At 41.9% G+C, this 27,799-nt stretch overlaps 1 protein-coding gene across 9 annotated transcripts in view; it reads right to left on the bottom strand.

Moving 5' to 3' along the window:
- Window positions 1–27,799, bottom strand: part of ZMYND11 (zinc finger MYND-type containing 11) — a 146,164-nt gene that overhangs the window by 79,197 nt on the left and 39,168 nt on the right. For 2 of the 9 annotated variants that reach the window (XM_032806331.2, XM_032806332.2), the window contains exons 1-3: window positions 16,339–16,447; window positions 10,588–10,686; window positions 137–277 (exon numbers count right to left, since the gene is read on the bottom strand). In XM_032806331.2, the coding sequence (XP_032662222.1) occupies window positions 137–252 (116 nt within the window). In that variant the 5' untranslated portion in view covers window positions 253–277; window positions 10,588–10,686; window positions 16,339–16,447. Of the gene's footprint in view, window positions 1–136; window positions 278–3,835; window positions 3,859–6,719; window positions 6,889–10,587; window positions 10,687–16,338; window positions 16,456–27,799 lie in introns of those variants that run through there. The other 7 variants (XM_075062205.1, XM_075062206.1, XM_032806326.2 and 4 more) reach the window with 6 other exon arrangements.

Genomic DNA, 27,799 nt, shown 5'->3' with positions numbered 1-27,799 from the left:
TTAACAATTAATGAAACAGTACTGAATGTAATTGTTTCACAAGCTCTAACAAGGCTGACTATTCTGTTTTTTCAAAGCTTACACAAATAATATTCTCTCTTTGCCCCTCATCGTTTTATTATAAAATGCAACTTACTTTGTAATACGGTCAATATTAGCAATTTGCTTCTGGTTCCGGATTATTTCAATAGCTGCCCAAAGATGCTGGATAGCTTTTGTGTCTGCCTGTCGTCTTTTCGTTAAGCGTGCCATGACCTGTTTGCTTGTTTAGCTGCAGCTGATAAAAAAGAAAAAAATTATCATGAATTATGAAATGGATTACATGATGATTATCTTGCATAAAATAATTTTATCAGAGAAATTTTATTAATCTATAGCAATCCAATTTGTATATTGCAGTATGTTTTTTTATTCAGACAGCTCCATAGACTATAAACTGTATGTTTAATACAAGGTTCGTTGGCAGGTTTTTTTACATTAAAGATCCCAAAGAAACATGAAATTGAGAAGTGAAATGACTAAACCAACAGGAAATAGATGGAATTGGCAGTCTCAAACTGCTTATGAAAAATCAGTTGGCTCATAATCAACCTCACTAGTCTCCTATCTACGTGAAAAGGGAAAAATTCACACTGGCCCAGGGCTTTGCATGGGCCCCTTGCATTATTTTAAGCCTTTAACACAGGGGCTTAAATGGTGCTGGAGTGGAGCACACAGCATTACTGAAAGCCTTCAGCAGTAGGGTGAGTTTTATCCAAAGTTACTATGACAACACAGTTGCTCCTTATCCTTGTACATTTCCAATACTAATATGGATTTTAAAATCCCCACTCCATGTTTAGAAAGTAAAAGCATATTTTGAAAAATAGTAGACTAAAAAAATAATTGGAACAAGATATTTTCCACTATACACTAAAACCAACAGAACCAGAGCACTTACGATGCCATTTGCTCATCTAACCAACCATGAGTAGTAACATAACAAGCAGCTGGCTTTGTTTACAGTTTTTCCAAAAGCTGCAGGCAATGAAGTACAGATAATCTGTAAATCGCCTACAGCCCAGAATCCCCTTCTTAAAAAGATTAATGATGCATATTGATTATTAAATAACTTTCTTCCAGTGCCACCACTTACTGAATGAGAAATAACTGATTGATGGCTGATACTAATAGATACATAATTTATTTTTGAGCTCAGTGTCCCAAAAATGAACGCAGTGATACATAACTGGAATACTTGTAACTGGAGACAAAAGTAATACCTTCAGCATCTCTAAAAGAATATATAAAATGCAAAAATTACCACATCAGTACAATGTTAAAGATGAATATTCAGGCATAAAAATCACAAAATCCAAAATTAAAGGGACCTGATAATTCTGTAACTTGTGATAGGGTTGCCAACTTTCTCATTGCACAAAACCAAACACTCCCGCCCTGCCCCTTCTCAAGACCCCACCCCTGCCCTGCCCCTTCTCTGAGGACCCGCCCCACTCACTCCAGACCATCTCCCACTGTCGCTTGCTCTCCCACACTCTCACTTACTTTCAGTGGGCTGGGGCAGGGGGTTGGGATGCGGGAGAGGGTGAGGGCTCCAGCTGGGGGTGTGGGCTCCGGGGTGGGGCCAGAAATGAAGGGTTCAGGGTGTGGGTGGGGGCTCTGGACTGGTGGTTGTGGTGTCGAGGGGGTGTGGGCTCTGAGGTGGGGCTACTGATGAGGGATGCAAGAGGGGGCTCTGGGCTGGAGCCAAGAGGTTTGGAGTGCAGGAGGGGGCTCAGTGCAGGGCCAGGAGGTTGGGATGCAGGAGGGATTGGGGGGTGCAGGTTCTAGCTGGGAAGCGCTTACCTCAAGTAGCTTCTGGTTGGTGGCACAGCGCGGCTAAGGCAGGTTCCTGGAAGCAGCCAGCATGTCCATCCCCTAAGCAAAGATGCGGCCAGATGGCTCTGCATGGTGCACACTACCCGCAGGCACTGCCCTCGCAGCTCACATTGACTGCAATTCCCAGCCAATGGGAGCTGTGCAACTGGCACTCAGGGCAGGGCCACAGGGACATGTTGCCACTTACAGGAGCTGCGCAGAGCCAGGGCAGGCAGGAAGCCTGCCTTTGCCCTGCTGCGCCACCGACCAGGCTTTTAACGGTTTTGCTCTGAAGCATTTTTATGATCATAACATATATGAAAGTCTTTGATACTGAAAATATATTAATGAAAACTACAACTATCCTAAGATAATGAGAGCATTATGGTTCTTGTTATACTTATTTGGAAATACGAAGCATGTTACAGAACTCTCTAGAAGCCAAGAGAGGAAGTGGAATGGGTGAACTCATTGTGGGCTGTGTAGGGAGCATTATTAGTGGACAGAATCAAACATGAGTGGAACTGTTGAAGGAGCCTGGTTGACTAGTATCTAAAACTGCTGGAAGGTGGCCAGGGCATTTAATAGTCCTAAATAAAGCTAAAGCCATCTTATTTCTCATTTTGTCATTAGTTTATGACCTTTTAATTTAAAAGACATGGCAAAATGCAAAAGGCTTACAGAAAAGCAGACAAGGGGAGATTTACAAAGTGCAGTTAGACCAATTCCCAATTGTACTGCTGACAGTCTTGCCCTAGGACATTTAGAGGGAAAAAGGTTGGAGTGTAGAAGGGTCATCTTCCTTAGAAGGAAAAACTGAATTTATTTCATTCTGAATCCAGAAGAGCAGGAAATATGAAAGGGGGAGTGTAAACCAAGATTGACAGAAGTCAACAAAGAGCTTGCATTTACCCTGTTTCCCAAAAGAAGAGGACATTTGAAATAAAAAGCAGTAAGGTTATAAAAGAAACATAAGATTAACCTCTGGAATGTAATGCCTGGGGTAATAATTATTGAAAAATAGCTGAGTAAAATCCAAAAATAGATTAGATACATCAGAAAACAGTAACATCTGCAGTTATATTAGCTATGAAAAGCATTACAAGGACTATTTAATTGTTATGCTTCAGCATATAAATTGATTGCAAACTGGGGTCAGGAAAAAAACTCCCTTCCTAGTGTAGTACTGAGTAGTGGCAAGACTACTGTACATGTTTTACTTCTCTCCAAAGCATCCACTGTAGATGTTATCAGAGACAGAATATTTGAGTGTCTGGGGAAGTGGTCTGTCCGTCATGGAATTTTATGTAAAATGTAGGGAGGAAAATCACTTCCGTCCTGACCCAGAGAATAATTCAAAGCAGAATGATTTTCAAAGTTTACTGTGATGCTTCAGCTGCTCTTTAATAGTCTAAAAATATAACACATACAGGTTATGGGCTACAGGCTCACATGTGCCAGAGAAGCACTCAGCACAATTGAGGAGGGGCACTTGGGTGCTTTTATGACATCTTTCTGTCCTTCTGATCCTGGGGGCTGCTGGATGCCAAACTGACCCTAGTATAAGTTAGAGCAGCCTCAGAGGGAATCCACAGCTGCTGCATTAAACACTGAGCTTTAATTCCCCTTTTCACAGCTGGAGCAGCACAAAGGGGAGTGAAGAACAGACAATTCTTGGTCCTGCATGTGTAAATGCATTTCCTCTTGTGTTTGCAGGGAAGAAAAAAGTGTGTGTGTGTGTGTGTGTGTCGAGAGAAAATGGCAATTTTAATAAAAACTCCCCGGAGCCATGCAGCTGCACCTGATGCAGCATGCACAGCAAGACTCCTGCCCTTTCTGAGGTGCTACCTACCAGTGCTGCCAATCAGATGGATGGGGAAAGGCTGTACAAGGCTCCCCTGTTCCCTTGCCACTTCTGGCACTGCTAGCCATGGTGTTGGTGTGGATGAGAAGCTTCCTCCTCCCTCCAACCACTTACTGGGAGGAAGGTTCCTGGCTCCTTCTGCTGCCAACAGTAGTGGAAGGGGCAGAGTCACATCAGTGCTTCCTTTTCCCCAGGCCACTTCCAGCGTCACTGGCAACGGAAAAGTAGCAAATAGGAGAGTCCAGGATTCCTCCTTTTCCAATCCTCCCTCCCTTTGTCTTTACTCATGGCTCCCAAGTTTCTTCTGTGTTTTGAAAGGTCTCCCTGTGTCGATCCCTCTGCAAGATCGCAACCTCACATGGCAAATTGCACAGGGAAGGGATGTTGTCCCTTGGTTGTCTAGGAAATGGCATGCCAATAAATTTAAGAAGCAGAATAAGTAACCTCTACCCTGATATAATGCTGTCCTTGGGAGCCAAAAAACCTTACTCCGTTATAGGTGAAACTGCATTATATCGAACTTGCTTCGATCCACCAAAGTGTGCAGCCAGCCCTCTCCCCCACCCCGCCACTGGAACTCTACTTTACCGCATTATATCTGAATTTGTGTTATATTGGGTCACGTTATATTGGGGAAGAGGTGTAGTAACTTACTACAGATAACTATCACATACTCAGTAGGATTTCCTGTTCCAAACAGATTTAATAGCTCTGGCTTTTGTAGCAAACTTTTCATCTTAGAACAAGTGAGATATGTTTAGTTTTCATACTTGGTGCTTTTGGCTTGTTTTTGAGACAATATTGGTTTCCCCAGCTGCAACCCCCACCCAAGAGGATGACATTTCTCAGTTCAAAAGCAGATAGTACATGGCCTCATCACTTATTAAAAGTGCCAGAATAAATTCCTAATTTATTTTAAAAATTGGCTAGGCAAATTTAGCAACATTTTTTAATGTTTAGATCTATTAAAGGGGGAGGAATACAGTGCCTTTTGCACTCCAGAAACAAAGATTACTGCACTGCTCCACATAACACATCTTAACAGGCATTCTTCCTCAGCTGCTGATGTAAAACTAACCACAAGAGTCTACTCCCTAAATTACTGCAAAATTCTAAAAAGCTCTACATGCTATTGCACAATCCTGTTTTCAGCTGAAGGTTCTGGTTGCTTATGGGGAAAAAAATCTACATCCTTGTGTGCTGACCTATATAAAGGCTTCCTGCAATTAACATTTTTCAAAAACAAGAAGACTATAGAAAGTCTTGTGAGATGTTAAAATATGCATTTAACATTCCAGATTTGTGTGTAAGTTTGTCTATTAGTATAATTTAAGTACTGCTGAGGCCAATTTATATCAGCTGGATTTTTAAAAAACACTAAGAAGCTAACACTCCAGGGACCCTTTACAGCCACAATACTGATGTATGCATTTTCATGTAGGTGCCAAAAGGTGCTTCTAGTTCAGCTCTTTGATAATTACGTTGATATTAATGTTCTGGGAACAAAATAAAAGGCTGAGGTGTGTGAAGAAAGAGTTGGCAAGAATTATTGATGGCTTTCCATCACTATGTTTAGCCACCACACTCTATCAATATGGGTTTATCTACATCACGCCATCTTTGCTATATCACGCTAGTGAGCTTAACATGTGAAATAGCTTCTCAGAATAAAAGCTGGTAAACATATAGGCAGGAAACACTACGGGCTTTTCTACACTGGCACTTTACAGCACTGCAACTTTCTTGCTCAGGGTGTGAAAAAACACCCCCCTGGGCACTGCAAGTTTCAGCGCTGTAACATGCCAGTATAGACAGTGCACCCCAGCACTGGTAGCTACGCCCCTAGTGGAGGCGCTTTAATGTTGCCAGTGTAGACAAGCCCTAAGAGATAACAGTCAGTGGGACTTGTTTTCTTCAGCTTTACATCCACTTGGGGGGTCCTGGAGAATCTTGGAAAACTCTCCCTTTATAGAGAAAGCATTGCAGCTTGGCCTGGGGCTAAGAACCCCTGAGCTTTAACACTTGACTCCAATACTGACTTGCTATGGGGCCTTGGATAAGTCATTTCAGCTTCTCTCTTTTTTTCGGTCTATAACATGGGAGGCAATAAAACTTATTTACCTTCCTCGCAGGTGTGTGGTGAGAATTAACTAATGTACGTACAGTGTTTTGAAAATGATACACGAGTTAAGTGTTATCCTTACTACTTAACTATGAACTATATGGATATACAGTAAAAAGTCTCACTCTTATATAAAGACTCACTCTTCCCTTTGTGAATGAATGTACTCAAGTTTTCCATCTAGACTATACTCAGCTGTAGATGGAAATTTGGTAATGTTATCAAGCTAAATAGATCACAGTGCAGAGTTTGTAGCTCTCTGCTTCTTCATGGTGGCAATAGATTAATTTTCTGTCCCTTATCAATGCTGTGAGTACAGGCAATAGTTGCCCACCTGACCTAAACAAACTCTGCTCCAGTTTCCAAAGCTTGCTGGCGTAGTAGTACTGGATTTGTAAATTATAGCAGCAAGTCAACAACTCAACACAGTTGTGTATAATGATTTTTTAAAGTATGTTGTAATAATATGCATAAAGCTGGGCAAAGCTTTCCAAATGGGTAGGGATCTATTCTTATATCCTATTTTGACCTGTTCAAAAGAAATGTCTATTAAAGTCCCTATTTACAAAGTTTGGAAGGTAATTTGGAAGGATTATTTCAGGAGTACATTAAAAAAGCTCCTTAAAGAGTTTTAAAGCTCTTCAAGTTACAGTTTAAAGCTGAAGCAGCTGCTAGAATTTAGCTTCTGTCACTAGTTACAGAGGATGATTAAATCCTTTAGACACTTAAAAGTGAAGGGCAAGTTTTCCCTTTCTAAGATAACACGGAGAAAAAGTAGTAGTTTCTTGTTGTGTTCTTTTCCCCCTATTTTATTATATGAAAATCAGATCATTTAATTTTTAGAACAAGGGAGCCTGTCTGTTGAGATTTTTCTACCTTTGTGTATTCACTTTGGAACTGATCCAGAGTCCATTAAAGTCAACAAAACGAGTGTTTCTATTGACTTTCGATGGCTTTGTAGCAAGTCCTTTGTCCCTTAAGGTGACATCTGTTGACAGCTCTCCCAGATCCTGTTGCAACAGTGCAGTCCAGCAATACAGTCTGCAGCTACTGTAAGTGGAAAGTCTTTAATATATTAATTCAAAAAGACTATACAAAGGCTGCAAATTTAAATGAAAGAAAAAAAAGGAAATGCTAAAGTTACACTTCTCATATGCAAGAGACTGCTTAGCCCCTTCTTCAAGGCCCGGCCCTCATTCACTCCATCCTCCCCCCTTCATTGCTCGCTCTCCCCCACCCTTGCTCACTCGCTCATTTTCACTGGGCTGGGGCAGGGCCTGGGTACGGCTCTGGAAGGGAGTTTAGGTGTGGGAGGGGACTCAGGGCTGGGGCAGGGGGTTGGGGTGCAGGAGGAGGTAGGGCTCTGGGCTGGGGGTGCAGGCTCTGGGGTGAGTCCAGAAATTAGGGGTTTGGAGTGCGGAGGGGGCTCAGGGCTGGGGGTTGGGCTGCAGGAGGGAGTAGGGGTTCTGGTTTGAGACTGCGGGGTCTTGGGTGAGGCCAGAAATAAGGAGTTCAGGATGCGGGAGGGGTCTCGGGGCTTGCTACACTGAGCTCTCCATCACTTCTACTGATAGCAGCCTCTTGTCAAACCAGGATAGCAATCCACCTCCAGCAAACTGTCTCAGTCCTTGCTTGTGCCATAGAATTCCTCACCTCACAACTTCTCAAGTGAAGACAGGTAGGAATTGGGAAGCACTGTGTCAATTTGCCTTCCAAACACTCTACGAGTAGCTGGATGCCATGGGGAGGTTGAGGACTGGGTTTATTTTTCTGGCATGGATTTTTTTCCTGGTGCAGTAAACGTACTGTTCAATTTGTGTGGTTGTCTCTTTCAGAGAGTTTGGTTTTGGTAGTGTCCTCTGGTGCTGTGGCACACTTTCTCTGAGGTGAAATTTGCAGACATGTGACTAATGTTAAGATTTTGTCGCAGTTATTTTTAGTAAAAGTCACGGAGGTGTTGTGGGCAATAAACAAAAATTCACAGGAGCCCATGACTTTTACTAAAAATAACTGGGAGCAGGAATGACAGCTCGAACTCCACTGCCATAGCCACATGTGTTTGGGGGTGGAGCACACAGCCCTGGCCACAGAAGTCAAGGAATCCGTGAACTTCTATGACTACAAAATGTCTTTACCCATGAACGTAAACTGCAGGGTTAAGCCACTTTTGCTCTCCTGCAACACTACACTCTGCTTTCCCATGGGCAGGTGCTACTCAGAGTTGCTCCTTCTAGCACTACTGTCATATGTCTGATAACAGCGTAGAGAGGCCCTATAGGAAAGGAGGAAGTTTACTCCCTGCAAACCCCAAGAACACTTCCAGATATCATTATCTAGGGCTGCATGGTGTTACAGGTGTCTATCTGGCCATTCAGCATACTGCATTCCACTTCTAGACTCACAGACTTTATCCACTTGCAGGCATAGACAGAAGATACATATGGTAATTTTGCCTTAGCAATGGGATTCCATTCTCAGATATTTGAGAACTCTCCTTTGCTGGCTTGTATCTTTTTTTTCTTCCTCCCTCAGATCTGCACATGGCTGAACATGGGCAGAGCTCTGACACAGAGACTCAACCAGTCTCACCCTGCATAGCTGGTTTCCTGCACTGTCATCTTCTAAGGCCTGGTCTAAGTTACGCAACTTCAGCTACGGTGAGTCGACTGCTGCCGCTCCCCTGTCAACTCTGCCTGCGCCTCTCACGGCGGTGGAGTATAGGAGTCGACGGGAGAGTGCTCAGGGATCAATTTATTGCGTCTAAACTAGACGCGATAAAACAAACCCTGCTCTATCGATCGCTGCCCGCCGATCCAGCGGGTAGTATAAACACCCTGAGAAAGTACAGGGTCTGACTGAACAGTGTGCCATTTCTGTGATCACACACAAAACGTAAAGCCTGATTAAACCTTCTAATTAGGTTAGTCTGATACAAACTTCTGAAAATGTCCTTCATGAGGAACTCAGACCATGCTGCTTGGACTTCACAGAAATCGTCACTACATAATCCAGGGAAAATCAACTTTAAGAGCATATCACTGGAGTATAATTAATGAAGTAGTAGAGAGACTCGCCCATCTGTTGCTCGGTGGAGTGGAATTGAAAGCTCCCAGATGGAACAAATTTAGTTTGATCTCTTGTAGCACTCTCATTTGGGCTTCTTTGGAGCAGCAAAAGTCTCTGCAGAAGTTAGGCTTGTAGCCCAACATCTATGCTATTTTCTAGAAAGATTGCCATGATTCTGCCAAACGCAAGGCCATGTTGGCTGACACATTTTTCTTTAGAGAGACAAGCTAGGTGAGTAGTAGTGTAGTGGAAGTAACATAGCCAATGAGGTTAATCTGAGATTGATTATTGCTAGTTGAAATCTCTTATTGAACCCACTTATGTTGGTGAGAGATCTGGATAGGAGCTCTGGGTAAGTTTAAAGAACGAGGAGTACTTGTGGCACCTTAGAGACTAACAAATTTATTTGGGCATAAGCTTTCGTGGGCTAGAACCCACTTCATCAGATGCATGCAGTGGAAAATACAGTAGGAAGATATATATACACAGAGAACATGAAAAAATGGGTGTTGCCATACCAACTCTAACAAGACTAATCAACTAAGGTGGGCTATTATCAGCAGGAGGAGAAAAAAAAAAACCTTTGTAGTGATAATCAGCATGGCCCATTTCAAACAGTTGACAAGAAAGTGTGAATAACAGTAGGAGAAAAATTAGCATTGGGAAATAGTTTTAACTTTGTTAGCTTGTCTCTCACCAACAGAAGTTGGTCCAATAATTGATATTTCCTCACCCACCTTATATTCTAATGTCCAGGGACCAATATGGCTACAACAACACTGCAGACTTTTCTGTTTATGCATATTTTTGTCTTCAAGATTATTTTCATGAGTGGAAAGAGTGCCCTCAAAGCATTGGTTTGAAAGCTGGCATTTTATGGAGCTTTCTGGGTGGTCTTAGAGAAGCTGGTAACTACTTCGGTGGTTGACTCTAAATTTTGATCACCCATATAATATTTGTCAGGGAACTTATTTGGGGGAAAAAATGCTAGGGTTAAAGTTGTCTTTCCACCCTTATCCAATCTGTGTCTTTCCTTTCTGCATCTGGTCTCTTGTCTCCTTCTGATTCAGGGTGATGATGCATGCAATAAACTGCATCACTGGAGCTCCTACATTGAACTACTTAGTTGCACTGTGTGATGCTGAGTGTGAAGATACTAGTCTATTTCACTCAGCCTCACAGGCTGTACCTGAAACGCTTCAGCCCAGGAGTCTAGCAATACAAGTTCCTCTTCACTTTCATAGGATGGTCAGCAGAAAAGGTGGGGAAAGGGAGGAGTAGGTTTAACTTGCTATTCGCTGAATGTGCATCCTCAACATGTGGCCAGGCAACAGAGATGTTCATTCCTGGATCTGTATAAAACTTCTTACTTTACCATTGCACTTGTAGTTCTGCTTTGCTATTCCATAACCTGATAAAAGAGACTGGGATTCTGGAAAGCTGGCCTTTGTTTCTCCAGGTCTCCCTTACAACTTACTTTTTAATTTGACCACTCTTTTAATCTCATTATTTTTACACACAGCTAAGTCAATTCTATTACTCAACAAAATTAAGTGCAAATTTAAAAAGATTTCACCTTTAATTATATCTACTATCTGGTATTCCTTTACCAAGTGTAAGTCCCTTTTTTATTTATTATACATTGGGATTCATTTTAAAATGACTTAATATACCCAACTCATTTTTACTTGTTTTCTATTTGTGCTTCCATAGTTGTCACTTCAGCGCTTCAGTTAATATAAGACTTAACTCTTTTTTCTGATTTCTTGAGGATGATCTGAAACAGATAAAATGTGAATGGAAAAGTTTCCTTGTCCTTTAAAAAGAAAGTTATTTCAATGATCGTTAAGCGTCTCACACCTCACAGCATTTGATGCTAACATCCCATCACATCAACACCTCCATGCCCTATAATATGACCAATCTTGCTCTGAAATTGGGGATCTGAAGAGTCTGCGTGAAAATTTGGGAATTTCACCAATTTTGTTTCCTTGGAAGTAGGACTGGGCCCTCAAGTATTAGTGCTGTCATCTGCTGCAGGAAAAAGTGCAGATACTGAACTCAGGATTTGGCAAGGAAAGGAAGGTTGAAGTAATGTTTTAAATTTTTACATGCACAATTCTGTTCATGAGTGGAAGACAATTCAACATTGCTGTTTGTCTGTCTGTTTGTTTAAACAGTCTGCCATTCTCCTTTAAAAGATGAGATTTCCTATCTAAGTTATTGTGGGTTTAATTCTTCACTAAACTGCAGCAAATCCCCCTTTGGCAAAGCTTCTAGAGCAGTATCTGCACTAGACTGTTGCTTCCACTGGTGCAGCTTATCTAGCGGGTGCTACTGTGGACTTCACTAGGGTTTTCAATCACAGGCATTTTAACTCAGAGCAAGTCTAAATGGCATGGTTGTTAAAACAATGGCAGCAATGAGAGTTCTGTCTTAGAGCTCCCACCATTGCAAACTCCCGTGGAACTGCTCTCATGGGAAACTCGAATGGTTAGAGTAGACAGGCCTAATTGTTCATTCGCTGCTGTGAGCCCAGCTGCAAAATGCATGTTCAGCAATAGATGTGGAAGCAACAGAAGAGCTAAAATCCAGTGAATCTACATTTAGCTTATAGCCAGCGGACCATCTAGCTAGGGACAGAGATAATGCCACAAGAGGACAAAAAATGCTTTGGCAGTTAAAGATGCATTTTCTGTCCTCTTAGATATTTTTGTCAGTTTTGTGTGTTTCCTGTTTTGTATTCCACTTATACATTTAATATTAGAGGCCTGTATATCACTGCATTCTGAACTTTGTACTTTTCACCAATTTAATGCAGTCAAGACCGATTAACAAATCTCACACACACACATGCCCCACCTCCCTCAGCCTGAATGGTTAACATTTGGCAAATATATAAGTAACTGTAGGCACCCTTTACTAGAGGGGCCTCTGAGCTTAATTGGGAGTGCTCCAGTTGGGAAGATACTGAATGCTGCAATCCAGCCTTCGAGACTACAATGCCCATGATGCCTTAAGGAACAGAGAGCGAAACTTCCTTTCCTGGGGAGTTCTGGGAGAGGAGCTGAGACTGCTCTTGTGGAGCTCTGCCCATACCAAAAGCTGCTACAAGGAAGCCCGAAGCTGCTACTGAGAGCCTGCTTGGGCTTGGATTAAGCAGGGAGCCTCAGAGGCTGTTGATGGGCTTCACTAGAGTCAGGGAATTTACTGTTCAGAACTGACTGAGGAAGGCCTGCAGTGCAGGCAGCATGAGTAACCACTGCTTTTGCTATTTGGGAAAGTGCTTGCAAAAGGAAGGGGGACAGCAAAGAGACTTCAAAGGTTTTTCTGAGTCTGCAAAGAGGTAGAGTAGTCTTGTCATCTAACCAGAACCCAGAGTTGCTGACATCTGGTTAAAAAAAACTAATCTTCAGAGCAGGTGTGCAGCTTGGAATGATCCCAAATTAGAAATGTTCTGCCCTTTGTTACCTTGGCTGGACTGATTCACTGGACCAACAGAGTGCTGTCCCCGGCTTCAAGATCTTCAAGCACACCCATGCAAGCGTTTAGAACTCTGAAATCCAGAGGAGTGTACACTCAGGGGTGGGATAAATGGTGACAGTGTAAATGCAAGTTATATAAGTTTCATTTACTACTGTAAATTGCATTTTTTAATTGATTTTGGCCTCAATTAGAGTATTGTATCCAGTTCTGGGTGCCATATTTCAGGAAAAATGTGGACAAATTGGAGAAAGTCCAGGAAAGAGCAACAAAAATAAAGGTCTAGAAAACATGACCTATGAGGGAAGATTGAAAAAAAGTTTATTTAGTCTGGAGAAGAGAAGATTGAGAGGGGATATGATAACAGTTTCAAGTACATAAAAGGTGGTTACAAGGAGGGGGGAGAAAAAATGTTCTCAACTTGTGAGGACAAGAAGCAATGGGCTTAAACTGTAACAAGGGCAGTTTAAGTTGGACATTAGGAAAAAATTCCTGTCAGGATGGTTAAGCACTGGAATAAACTGCCTAGGGAGGTTGTGGAATCTATACTATTGGAGATTTTTAAGAGCAGCTTTGACAAATATCTGCCAGGGATGGTCTGGATAATACTTAAGTTCTGCCATGTGTGCAAGGAACTAGACAGGATGATCTCTCGAGGTCCCATTCAAGTTCTAATAATATGTGGTGCTACCAGTTCCACCTATAATCAAATAATAATAATTAATAACAGAAGGTGGAATTAGACCCTAAAAGTAAAAGATGCCAGGAAAAAAATGTGGCTGACAGAAGTTAGCCGGTCAGTTTGGAGTAGGAAGCCGTGATTTGCCCCAGAGGATGCTGGGAAGGCTGAAAATCTGGTTTTCAAAGGCAGGAGCATAGTAGGAGACACACACCATAAGTGTGATTTTCAAATCTTTCCATTTAATTGTTTGTGTAGCAACATTTCCTTATAGCTAGAGACAGGAAATTGTGCAATATACAAATTTCCTTTAAAAAGACAGCTTTGCTTTCTCTTCCTATTCACCTCTAAAATGTTCTGATTAGTGTCTCTCATAAGGTGCATGTTTGTTGGATTTTTTTTAATTGGGGCAGGACTGCTTGTTTTTAAATAAAGGCATGGTGTAACTACTGGAATAAGCACATTTCCTTCTAAAGTGATGTGTAACAAAAACAGCATGTTAAGTTACTAAAGAACAAGAAATAATACTGAGAGATTAGCTGATATTATTTCCTGAAAACATGACAGTGGAGGGCTTCATAAACATAATCCTCCAAAAACTCGATATACCTCTAACTGTACAATGTTGCTAAAATTAATATTATAGTTTGTTCTAATGCAGTAGCAATGATGTATTTGAGGCTGAGATGGACATCACATTTGAAATCCTGAAGGCTAAGATTGTAGCAGAAACCCTATTGAGGTTAGGAGCTCAACAGTTTTGTAAAAGAAGCCAGAGCCAAGGTTTTAAGAGCTCTGTGGGAACTCTGAGCTGTGGGGATCTAAAAAGGAAGAAGAATGAGTAGGGGCCAGGATCCATGCAGACTTCACCACCATGTAAGTTATAAAATACACACACACTACCACTACTACTGCTGCCACTGCTGACTGTAAGGGCATGCTGCTTCTTTCTCATAAGCTCGCTAAATAGCCATCCTGATGTAGAGAATCCTGGTTTCTGTCGGAATAGATTTCTTACAAATTAAAAACTCCATTGCAGGTGGAGCCTTGCACCTAGAGCAGAGTTAATCCTATCCTTTATCTTTGTGCACTTAAACAGTTTTACATATTCAAGTTTTTCTACTTTTTATTTAAATTTACTAGAACTCACATATTCAGTTAGACCCTCATTCTGCTGCCATTGAAATAAACAGCAGAACTATATTTTACTTCAGTCGCGCAGTATCAGGGCCATAGTTATGGCTCACATAGTCCTACTTTCAGTGACTTGTAACTTTCCAAACCCCTAAATACTTCAATACTTTAGGGCTGGAAGTTCTCATGCATGTTCTCAGCCAAAACCTGAACACCTCTGGAAAAACTGAAGAAACCTAACTTGTTCTACTTGTTTAAAGTAGTTGGAAGTCAAGAAAATGCAGGAGCACTATTGCTGAATGATGTTGAAATAATTTTAAAATTATTTTAAACAGAAGCAATATCGTGTATATTTTTCAATTAAAAGCACACAGGGAAATTTAAGCACAAAAATCTTGTAATGCATAATTGCAGTCAAGAATTTACCCACACATGAGTCAGAAAATTCCAAGTTAGGTTGCACATAGGAAGGTTAATTCACTCTGCAGTATAAAGGATTATATCAAATAGCTCTAACTATTCAAAGTATATGTAAAATGGCTGAATTAGGATAATCTGTGAATGGTCTGATGTTCAAATTCTCAACTCGAATGCTGCATATTTTTTCAACTATATTTTCTTATTTGTTTGTGTTTGAAATTCATTGTAATTAAATCTAAGGAACAACACCAATCTCCTTTCTTGGCCAACAGCAACAATGAAACTGCACAAATTTAAATTTTGAAGCATTTTCATTGGTACTTTATTGGTGGTAGCTTCTATTTGGTCAAGAGGTAAGGGGTAAAATTTTCAAAGCCTCCTAACTGAGTTAGGAGCCTAGGTCTCATTAAAAGTCAATGGAACTTAGTCTCCTAAGTCATTTCTAGGCATGTCTGAAAATTCTACCTGAGGCTAATAGTGGCTATGTTTATAATTAATGGATAATTCTTTTACCCATTAATTTGTGCACTTTGTAGGCTTCATACTAGTTATTTGCATCACTTCTAGAACTGTAATTTCACCTTCTCGACGACTTCTGGAGACAGCTCATGAAATAAATTTGGTGACTCCGGTCTGACTTATATAAAGCACCCCCTGAGACTAACTCCAAGACAGTTTAAGAATGGCAATACAAGAAAACCCTTAAAACTGATGCCATACATTTAACAATTTAAAAGAAATATCCTCTTTTATTCATAAGAGTTCCATCAATTTGGCCTTGTATTTTATGGAACACATACAAACTGTGCAAACTGGAAGGAAAAATAAACAAGAAAAAAGTGCTGAGATCACAGCTTGTACAACCTTCCTGCCAAAAGAAACTAGATTTGTAACTATATTACATGACTGAGTGAGCAGTCCACAAGGAGCTGTTCTGTTTATATACAATGCTCCAGTCTATGCCATTCAAGGACTCCTCACTGGAGAGGGTGAGGGGAATGTACTTTAAAACCTCTAGAATTAATCTGATATCATAAATCAAACCCACAGCCTTGGAAGCCTTCTTTGTCCTGTCCTGTAATTTATTTAGCAAAAATAAGTTACTCTACCCGCCAAAACCTGTTATTCTTCCCTAATAAATCCAGACAGTTTTTTGATCTTTAGGCTCAAATAGAAATTACTTCACACTGTACAGTAACTGTAGTTCTTTGAGATGTGCCCCCATGGGTGCTCCACTTCAGGTGTGAGCATGCCCCCTGCACCTTCGACCAGAGATTTTCATTAGCCGTGCTTGTTCAGCCTGCGCCCTGCACCAAGGCTGTATCAGTTTGCACAGGCTCAGTTCCTTCTGCACCGCCAAGTCTCAGAAGGAAACTCCGAAACAAAAGGGACGGAGGGTCGATAGTGGAGCACATCTCTAAGAACTACAGTTAATGCACAAGGTGAGTAAACTCTCTTTCTTCTTTGAGTAGTGTACTTATGGGTGCTCCAGTTGAGGTGAGTCTTGAGCAGTATCCCCATAGAGAGGAGGGAGCTTCAGAATCGAGTCCAGAACTGAGAACTGAAGAATTGCATTGCCAACTACAATATAGGAGCTAGAGGCCTCAACTAGTGCGTAGTGTCAGGAGAAGATATGTATTGAGAACCAGTAGCAGCCCTGTAGATTTCAGATATGGGACATTCTTAATTAGAGCTATAAATGTAGACTGTGACCTTGTAGAGTGAGCTGACCCTCCAGAAGTGGGTGCAATGTGGGCAGCACTGTCAAGCAATAACACATCCAGGAATCCATTTTGATAGTCTTTGGGTAGAAACAGCAGAACCTTTAGATCAATCTGTAAAAGAAATGAATAGTCTAGGACAAGGTTTCTCAACCTGTCAGTCAGGACCCAAAATTGTGTCACTAGAATGTTTCAAAGGGTCGAGTAGCAGCTTCTGTGGCTCCTATCCCACAGGCCTGATTGGGCTTCCTTCCCTGCTCTAGGCACTATAACCTCTGGGATCCCAGCACCACTCAGGTTTGGCCCGGACGTCGTGATGACGGGAGTGCAAGTAGGCCAAATCTGAGTGAGTGGCACTGCAGCCAGGTAACAACTCCACTCCCACAGATTTGGTCCAGTCGGGAGGCGAGGCCAAACCTGAGCGGTGCTGTCACCCTGGATGTTGCAACAGTGAAAGCCAAGCCTCGCCAAGCACAGGAGTTGCAGCAGCTGCCACTGTGGGGTAAGTTCCGAGAAGGACCTGACCAAAACCACCTCCGGGCTTTCAGGCACAGACTATTTACTGGGTCACAACAGGCCATAAACATTTACAAATGGATCCTGAGCCCCAAAAAGTTGAGAACTACTGGTCTAGGAGATTTAGTCTATCTAGGTAGAAGGCCAACTCCCTCCTAACATCTAGAGTAGGGAAAGCCGTCGCCAGACTACAGTTATGTTTGGGAAAGAAAAATGGTAAGTAACTATCTGAGTCAAATGAAACTCAGAGGAAGTTTAGGAAGGAACTTTGGAGCTGGCTGTAAGGAAACCATGTCCTTGTAGAAACAAGAGTCTGCCAGTAAGGCCCCAACTTCTGTGATTCTGTTGGATGATGTAATAGTCACTAAGAAGGCTGTTTTCCAAATTCAGTAAGGAGCAGGTCACCATCGGTTCTAAAGGAGGTTTTATGAGACTTAAGAACTAAATTAAGGTTCCCAACCAATATGGGGACTTTAACTGTGGGAAAAGATTTCTCAGAACTTTCATGAGAACACTCACAACTCATATCTGTGGGGAGAGAAAACATCAAGAATCCCTCAATTGGAGTATGGAAAGCTATTATGGCAGCCAGATGCACCTTAAAAGAACTAACTGACAGTCCTGTTTTCTTTAGTTGTAGCACATAATCCAGAACAAGCCGCAGCGAGGCAGATTCAGGAACAACTTTCTGGAGTTTGCACGAGTGACTAAATGTTCTCCACTTTTGAGGTAGAAGTTTGCCTACTATTTAGTAACATCTGTTATGCCTCTGCAGAACAAGTAGACTCTAATCCTGTGAACCATGGACGAGTCCCACTTTGAGGCAGAGAATTCTCAGATTGGGATGCAGCAGTTGCGCTGGACAAAGAGCTAAGTGAAACAAGTAAGGAAACCATGCCTGCTTTGACCATGATGGTGCTATTAGGATAACTCTGGCCTTACCATGTCTGATTTTGTTCACTGCTGTGATGATCAGAGGCATCAGGGGAAATGTGTAAAACAGTTTCTTCAGCCAAGGGAGAAGGGCATCTCATAAGGAATTATGACCTAAATTCCTTCTTGAATAGACCAGATGGCATTTTTTGTTTGTAGCTGTGGCAGAGAGGTCCATTTATGGAAATCCCCTAGTTTGAAATATGCCAACAAGAATTTGGAAGTCCAAATCCCTTTAGTACTCCAGGGAAAGACATCTCCTGAGACCATCAGCTGTGGCATTTTGCCTTCCCGGAAGATACATAAGAACTTCAGCAGTGTAATTTTTTATGCACCAGTTCCAGAACATTATTGCTTCAGCACAGAGGGAAGGAGAGTTCACTCCTCCTTGCCAATAGATATAAAACATCCAGACCACAATATGGCACACGGCCTGCCAGGGCTGGTTTGTTTACCTGCTGCATCCGCAGGTTCGGCCGATTGCAGCTCCCACTGGCTGCGGTTCACCACTCCAGGCCAATGGGGATGGCAGGAAGTGGCGGCCAGCACATCCCTTGGCCCGTGCCGCTTCCTGCTGCCCCGTGACTTCCGCAACCTCCATGACCAAATCATAGCCTTAGTTATGTGTAATGCAATTGTCTGTGTAGCTATTTCACCTATCATACCTGAAATGAAACATCTAACTGAAATAAAAAGCTTTTAAAGCCAAGATATAGAAATAAAATACATTTCCTTACATATTTCAGAAGAAACTGTCTATCAAGGCAAGTCCAGTTAAACTAAGGCACCCTATAGAACTCATGTACACAAGGGAAACCATGAATTCTCCTCTTCCTGACCAATGCCAGCATCACCACCAAAAGACATGAAAAGCTGAAGGTCAACATAATGCAAAAGCAGTAGATTTGACATAATGGAACACGAAATCCAGCATCCCTAACCCTGGCAGTAGCAGGTATCTGATGCTGCAGAAGAACACATCACACCAACACCTACCCAATAATGAACGTCACTAATTGCACAAAGCTTGCAGGAGACATGGGTGTGCTCAGGATTCCTTCCAGATGTGATATAAACTGGCTTATTTTCTAAATAATGAGATTTGACTACCCTTCTCTTAGCATGCCTACGTGCAAATTCTAGGTCATTAAATTACTGAGCCCTTTAAAAATATCCAGCCACTGTATTTGACTGAATAACCTCCACTAGCAGAGAATTCCACCAGCTGAGTGCATGCTGGTTGAAGAAATATTTGTATCTGTTCTAAAGTTACAGGTCATTCATTCTATCAAGTGACTCCTTGTTCTTGTTTAATGAGGTGGGGGTGGAGGCAGACTCAATCATTCTCATCATTCCTTTGTATTTTTGAATATCTCAGTGCAGACATCTCCTGCTCTTTTCCTTTCCAGGCTGAATAATCCTGTTTTTTCAGTTATATCATAAATAAGTCAGATCATATCTCTAATCCTCTTTCCCTTCTGTGCATCATTTCATAGTCCCTGTGGCCAACACCACTGCTAACTCTCATCTCTTCTTTGGTTTTTCATTTTCTCCCACTACAGTAATATGAGCTACTGAGACATACCTTTGTCCATGCCCTTCAACTAAGATTGAATGGGAAGGTGTAGGGTCCAGAAAACTCTTTACCCTTCAGTTCCTCTCTTTAGAAGTTATGGACAGGGGCTGACTGAATATTGCAGCACCTAACTTTTAGGCCCAGCAGCATTGCACAACCTCTTATTAGGCACCAGGCTCCCCATACAATGCATAAGGAGAATTAGGAGACTAAAAAGGGATTCACAAATAACAGCATACTGAGCCAGGAGCCACCTAAACTCTCCTCAGGAAATGCTTATGATGGAGGTGAGTCTTGTTAGGCAAAAGTTAAAAATTAGCTAACAGCTAAAACAAAAACTGCAGAACAAGCAGGAATGCTTTAGTAGCATTAAGTAGCATGGACACTAACAACTGTAATCAATTAATAAGCTTACATGGTCAATGCCTGCCCAGTAACTCAGCTCTTAGAACAGAACAAACCCTCCCTTCACAGCCCACTGAATATCTGTACGCACTCATCCCTAACCCCCTACCCCACCCCACCCCGCCTCCTTCCCCTGCAAGGTTGTCATAAACATTTAATGCAATTAAAATGACCTTTATAATGTCTGTCTCTGTATGTACAAATAAATGCAAATAAATTAACAAAAAATGTACGTAACTGGTCACTATGGCACCATATTTTTAAAGCTGCTTGTCAGTCTTCCCGGTACTGTAAACAAACCCCCTTCAGTATTGTCTGTGCTTGCCTAATTCTCAGGGAAAAAAATATTTTTGCATAACAGTCTTAAGCTCCACCCCTCAAAGGAAGTCAGGTACCTAAGAACGTGCAGGAGAGCGAGAATGATTTTATATCCCAGTGTTTAGGGCACTCAAGTGGGAAATGGCAGACCTGGATTCAAGTTCCTGTTCTGCTAGCTATGGATCAGGGATTTGAACCTAGGTCTCCCACATCCTGAGGGAGTGCTCTAACCTGTGTATTACTGGTAAAAGAAGTGCATGTCCTCTGCCAGCATCTTTTGTCTGGGTTTAGGCATCTGTTGAGCAATGTCTAACAAATTGGGCCCTCAAGGCAAGCTAAGTGGGGGAAGGCCTAGTCTGAGAGTCTCACTGGTGCTTAGATGCAAATTAGGCATAGAGCGGCAAGCATAGAGCGTCAGTGCTTAGGCAGCTGTGTACATGCCCAGCCAAAATTTAGGAGCCTCAGGGACTTTAACAATAGAAAATTAAGGATTTTAGACACCTTCAAGACTATAGACAGATCAGTGGTGGTTCTGCAAATGCCAGAGCCAACAAAAATGTTAGGCTTAGGGCTTGTCTATGCTACGCAGCTTTTAGTGACAAGGCTGTGTCGATGCGGCCTTGTTGCTAAAAGTCAGCGTGTGTAAATGCTCTCTGTCGGTATTTCGTCAGCACTTTTGCCGACAAAATACTTCCTGCCAACAAAGCCGCATTCACATTGCTTTAAGTACGCGTGGCTTTAACTACCCATGAAAGACAAAAGTTTTGTTGACAATGTCGTAGTGTAGACAAGCCCTTAGATACCTAAAAATGGGTTTCTCTCTCCTCTTTGAGGACATGTATGTGAAATTACCCACACAACAGTAATCTTAATAAAAACAAGATTTATTAAAACAGAGAGAAAATTGGAAGAAAAAAACTTTTGCTTAACATACTACATTTACACTTCTCATACGCTAAACTAGATAAGACATTTTCAGCTTAGCTACTGATAAAAAAGGAAAGTGAATAAGCTTGTATCCCTTAAAACTAATATCCCCTCTGACAAGTCTGGTCAGCCTGTCAGTATTGCTTGCTGCCCACAGACCAATAACCCCTCTTTTGTTCCCCACAGACACCCTTAACTCCCATCCCCAGTTTTCCCAAACAGTGTTCTAAAGACAAAAAGACAGAGTAGGCTTTGGTAGATAGTTTAGTCTCCACCTCCCAGGAGATTGTCCTCTGAAGAAGAAAAAACACTTAATGAAGATTAATGGCTGCCCTTCTACAGCTTAATGAAATAGCTCAGACACTGCCTTTCATTGACCACTGTGGCTGGCTGCACCCAATTTCGGCCAGGTCTCTTGATAAACCCCTCAATCATTTTTTTTCCCCTCTTGTCATGAGCTAAGAGTTATAGACCCTCTGTCATAAAGCTATCTCTTATGATGATGAGTGAAAAAAATGGTTCTCAAATTGACAGGTCACTCTTTCTTTTTGCCTTTTGTGGTTTTATGTCTAGTCCACATAGTTTTTACCTGTATAACTATGTTGGTCAGAGGCAATGTTGTACTGACATAGTTATACCAGTACAGTAACTCCTCACTTAAAGTCGTCCCGGTTAACGTTGGTTTGTTGTTATGTTGCTGATCAATTAGAGAACGTGCTCGTTTAAAGTTGTGCAACGCTTCCTAATAACGTTGTTTGGCAGCTTTGTCCACTGCTTGCAGAAAGAGCAGCCCATTCGAGCTAGCTGGTGGGGGTCTGGAACCAGGGTGGACTGGCAGCTCCCCATCAGTGCCCTGCTTCTCTAAGTTCCCTGTGTGGTAGCCACCCAGCAGGCTGTCAATTGCCGGGCAGTTCAGCTGTCCCTATCCCCAGTACTGCTCCTGCCCTCTGCCTTGGAGCTGCTCCCAGGAGCCTCCTGCTTGCTGTGTGGGGGCAGAGGGGGCAAAGGGGGGTTAATGTCAGGGTGTCCCCCTCACCCCTGCCCCATCTCCATAGAGCAGGGGGGTGGGGACACGACAGGACTCAGGACAGAGGGAGCTTGCTGGCAGAGGTTGCTGAACTTGCTGATCTACTTTAAAAGGCAATGTACTTAGAGTGGGGTCAGCATACTTAAAGGGGCAATGTGCATCTCACACACACACACAGTGTGTAAAAGCAGCAAAGAGTCCTGTGGCACCTTATAGACTAACAGACGTATTTGAGCATGAGCTTTCGTCGACGAATACCCACTTCATCGGATGCTATGGGTGTGTGTGTATCTGCCATGCTGTCTCCCCTCCCTCCATTTGTGCTGTCTTGTAGAGTGTGAGGCTACATTAACAACGTGTTAGCCCTTGAGGGCTCAGCCGAGTGCTAGTTCATCATTTAGCAGTAAGGCATTCCCTGGGAAATATCCCTCCTCTTCCACCCTCTGACTTCACCACCTCAACCAAGCTTCACAATCATCATTGCTGTGTACAGGTATCTGTCTCCCTCACGGGAAGACAGAGAGGGGGAGGGAAGCATTACATTCTGTGGTGACTTTCCTATTGTTCCCAGGGCAGGAACAGGCTCCGGGGAAAGAGAGAGAGAATCAACTCTGTTCTCTCGTGTATGAGGTTTTTCTCTAGTTATTGCTACGAGACCAGGGAGGGGTGAATCTCCTGGTGTGTTAGCTGGGACTAGCTTTGAATGCCTAGCCTCTGGGGAGGTAAATAGCTCTCTTGGTTTTGCATTCAAGGAGTTAAGTATAGCATCGCCAAGGCTCACCCAGGGAAAAGGGGAGGGAGCTGGGGGTCTGGGTCTTGGGGGGGGTTTCTCCAGGGAAAGTCTGGGGGGACCAGAGCGAGGCAGGCGCTGTATACCTGTCTGGTGGCAGCAAGAAGATCCAAGCTGGGTATAAGCTTGGGGGAGGTTCACAGTAAACACTCAGATGTTGAACTCTAAGTCCAGATTTGAGACAGACGTTTACCACAAACCCACCCCCGCATTTACATTAATTCTTATGGGGAAACTGGATTCGCTTAACATCATTTCGCTTAAAGTCGAATTTTTCAGGAAAATAACTACAATGTTAAGTGAGGAGTTACTGGACAACCCTAATGTGAACACAGTTATGCTGGTGTAGCTTATTCCCGTTCCCATATGGGAATAAGCTATTTTCGTATAAGCGTATTTATGCTGATGTAACTGCAACCCCTCTAGGAGGACTGTAACGCTTTAACAGTATTGCCAACCACAAGTGTTCAAAAATCATAAGCCAGACACCCCAAAATCATGAGATTTTTTTAAAATAACTTTTGGTTTTTTTAATTTGATTTCTGGTTTCTGAGCAATTAGGGTACACTTACTTGATATTTTCAAGCTCTTCTCCACAAATATGAGAGCTAGAAACTTACTTTTTAAAAAATGAAAACAGAGATTCTCATGCAATCTCTTGATTCCAGGAGTGGAGGCTTTAAGAAAAATACCAGATATCGTGAAATGAGCAATAAATCACAAATGTTGGCAACACTGGTTTAATTATGCCAGTAGAGATAAAGTAGTACAACTTTTCTGCGTAGACAAGCCATTGGGAGGATGATTGTCGTTAGAGGTTTTTACCAGTTGATTAGCAATTAACTCAAGGTAGTAAGCAACTTTGCAAAGGCTAGTCTAAACGCTGTCCAAACTTTGTTCCAGGCTGTGGTTTACCTTATGTCAGCAAGGACTATTCATGTCTACACTATAAAGTTTTGCTACTTTAACTATACCAGTACAGTTAAATCCCACCTCCTCATGCACAGATATACCAGTATAAAAGTGCTGATATCAGTATAGCTTTATTCTGGTTCAGAAAGCAAAAGGCACCTTTTTCATAGACTCTAGGACTGGAAGGGACCTTGAGAGGTCAAGTCCAGTCTCCTGCCCTCATGGCAGGACCAAATACTATCTAGACCATCCTGGATAGACATTTATCTAACACTTTACTACAGTATAACTGCCTTCATACCAGGGGTTATATTGGTATAACTATATCAGTAAAAAAATCACACCTCCAATCAGACTAGTTATACTGGTATAACTTTTCTAGCCAGGCTAACAGTTTACAGGATCAGTCCTTTACTCTGCAGTAGCCCCATGGATTTAGAACTACATACAAGCACACGCAAAAAAATAAAAAAAGTCTAAAGAAAGAGAAGAAACAGACTGTTGTGCAGCAGCTCAAAAAAAAATTATTTTTTTTTAAAGTGTAGGCTGGCCCCCAAATGATGCAAGCCAGTGCTACAGCCAAAAGCATGAAGACTACTGTAGAAGAACAGCTATAGTACTGGTAAGTTTAAGAGTCTGACCTTCTGGCTGGCATTGCCATGGAAGACAATGCATTCTTATAACACAACATTAAACTAAGACTCTCAGAATTGTAACCATGTCATCTGTATTTTTTTTTTGGATGTCTGGAAAGAACAGCATGTAGGAATTCAGGGTGGGGTTGTACACTAGGTTCCATATCACCAACAGGAAATGGACTCTGATCTGGGGCTTCAATAAGTGCATTACATTTCTCATACACTAAACTAGATAAGACAACTAATGGCCGCCGGGGGGATAGTACTATAGGTATTCAAATAAATTTTTTTCTAACTAAGTTGAATTAAAAAAATGATACAAAGGGGTCCTTTTAAGTAGTCATAAATAACTGATTACCTAAAGAAAGGTATCTTTGTATACAAATATTTTATAGAATGAGCACGGTGCCGGAAAGAACACAGGGATAAATTTCCTTCCCAGATGGCAGATATGAATAATAACCACTGTCAGTACATTAATATGTGATAGACTGCCAGTAAGTTAGTATTTCATAACCAAGACCTTGAGTTCACTGGAAAGGTGTGTTCACTAGAAAGGTTTTTTATAACATGTTAAATGCCTAGTGTTGTTAAGGTTTTAACATGTATCAGCTGGCCAGGGTAAGCCCTAGAGGGCACCCATTTCAGGGCAGATTTTTAAATGTGCCTGCATCTTTAAGGGCCTGAGGAGGGATAGCTCAGTGGTTTAAGCATTAGCCTGCTAAATGTGGGCTTGTGAGCTCAATCCTTGAGGGGGCTATTTAGGGAACTGGGGTAAAAAAACTCTGAGGATTTGTCCTGCTTTGAGCAGAAGGTTGGACTAAATGACCTCCTGAGGTCCCTTCCAACCCTAGTATACACACTGCATAAACATTTGTGGCTCAGCCTAGAGTAAAAACAGACCTTTGTTTCCCAGTAAAAAAGTATGCGGACAATCATATTAGTTAAAAGGCAATCAAATAAGTTAAAACACAACCGCAAACTCAAGCCTAGACATAGCTAATAAGGTTAAGAAAGGGGCATCACACCTTTTAAAAACTGTCAGGAGTAAATGAGGATGAGGGTCAAGGACTCAGATGGACTTCTGAGATACTGTGATATTAACAAGAGGAAAGAGTGTGATGGAATGGCAAATGTGAGGTCTAGGATCAAAGTAAATAATTATTTAACTTGCTGTAACCACAAGATTCAGAACTAGTGTACCTAGGCAAGACAAGTTGCAGATGCAAACCAAGCTACGTTTTATATGTATAAATATCTCCTGTCTGTGTGTTCCATTCTATGCAACCTAAGAAGTGAGCTGTAGCTCACGAAAGCTCATGCTGAAATAAATTTGTTAGTCTCCAAGTACTCCTGTTTTATGTGGTGTAGCTTTCATTTATTTTGATTTACTCTTCTCTAAAAAGAACACCAAACACTGTTTTATTTATGGCCCTACCAAATTCACAGTGCATTTTGGTAAATTTCATGGTCATGGGATTTAAAAAATCTTAAATTTCACGGCTTCAGATATTTCAATTTGAAATTTCACTGTGTTGTAATCATGGGGGTCCTGACTCAAAGGAGGCTGTGGAGAGGGGGTCACAGTTGGCCACGCTTACTTCTGCACTGCTGTTGGCAGGGCGCTGCCTTCAGAGTGGGGCTTCCAGCCAGCATCTGCAGAGACATGGGTCTGATCTGACCCCAGGAGAGGCTCATGCAGGGGAAGAGAAAGTCCCATCCTTCCCCAGCCCGGCTAGGACTAGCAGCTGGAGCCAAGCACATAGTAGTAGCCTTCGGCCAGCCCTGCCCCTCCCTGGCTCTAGGTTCAGCACTTAGGGGTTAAAGGAGCCTTGGGCTGGCTGTGTGTGACTGGGGGTGTGTGTGTGTGTGTGTGTGACCACAGTGCCCCCTGACCATGCCACCCTGGACATTCATACACACTGCCCACCTGTAAATACCTTTTAAAATCTGGCTCTTAGTGAAAGTCTGGTGACTAGGTACAGTGGCAGGAATAAGAGAATGAAGTCTCAGATTGTGACGAACATGTCTATTGAATCCAGAGTGCCAACACCTCCAGCAAGATGTGGAGAGCCATCCACTGCTATTAACTTCAGTGGGAGTTCAGACTGCTGCTGCCCTTCAGAGAGCAGGCCCTAAAACTATAAAGGTATTGCAGTTCATACTTAACAAGTATTGTCAATATTATTCAGCTGCCTAGATACTGAAAGTCTGACGCTGAGTTGCTATAAATGTTGGGGTTGTAAGTCATTCCAATGCAGATTATTAACTACAGTAATATCGCAAGAGCTTGTTTGGGAGGGGGAAGAGCAGGATAGAGGAAATTATTATATAAAATATCAGAAGTTAGTTTTAATTTTTAACTATAGTTATCCCATTTGGACTCCATTCCCATCCCCTACACACAACAGCAGGATCTTCTGTCCTCTGAATATTGAGGTTGGGAACACAGCAGGAAGTGAAACTACTTTAACAATATGTTTATAGGAATGTCCTTGGAAATATAGCACATCTTCAGAATACTGTCCTGTGTTTTACAATCCAACATATCATTTTTGCTTATATCAGAGCAACAGAGAATTAAAAATGCAGTGTCTTCCTTTTGTTTTACTGAATGACAACCAAATAATTTTATGACAACAAAAAGATTACAGATTTTTTAAAAAAATAGACCCTTTTATATGTCAACTTTCATAACAGAATTTGGAGACAAAAAATTAGATATTAAATCTTTTTCAAAAGTAAAACTTAATTATCCCACCAATGACCTTCAACTGTGGGGGAAACTGCCACCACTCTTTTTTAATCAGTTACACAAAGCTCTTTGGATTAGTTAAAAGAGCTTATCAACTGGTGCTGGGATGACTATTTAAATGTGTTTTCTAAAAAAGGAAATGCAAATGCTCTTTAGCCAGTATATAACTGCCCTCCCATGAAAATGAATGGTATTTTAAGAGTGAAGGGGTCCGAAGCCTTTTCTTATTAGTGCACTATTAGAAGAGTTCAGAAGTAGTGGTGTTCTATAATTTTCAAGTTACAGTTTGACTGAATTCTGACCTCAGTTACATGCACGCAACTACACTGAAATCAATATATAAGCAGAACAAGTGGAACCCAATAATGTTTGTGAGGTACTTAAATACTACACCATGGTAAAGCACAAAAATAAATGTGGCAGATTATAAATGGCCCGTACTCAGGTGTGCAGGGGAAAAGGGAAGTATGAATGCCCAACCCACAGAAGGGCACTCATTTTGCCCAGGACACTGTGTTTCAGTGATGTGTTCCTGGGGACACTGAGTGCTCCCAAGCAGAGTAACTACACTAGGATAAGCAGAGGGGCGTTACAAGGAAAAATATATTAAACACTGTGAGGCACCCAGAAACTACAGTAACAGAGGTCATATAACT

This window comes from Chelonoidis abingdonii, chromosome 2 (genome assembly GCF_003597395.2).
Source record: "Chelonoidis abingdonii isolate Lonesome George chromosome 2, CheloAbing_2.0, whole genome shotgun sequence".
Lineage (NCBI taxonomy): Eukaryota > Metazoa > Chordata > Testudines > Testudinidae > Chelonoidis > Chelonoidis abingdonii.
The sequence above is the reverse complement of the archived record's forward strand: the minus strand, read 5'-3'. Positions and strand labels throughout refer to the sequence as shown.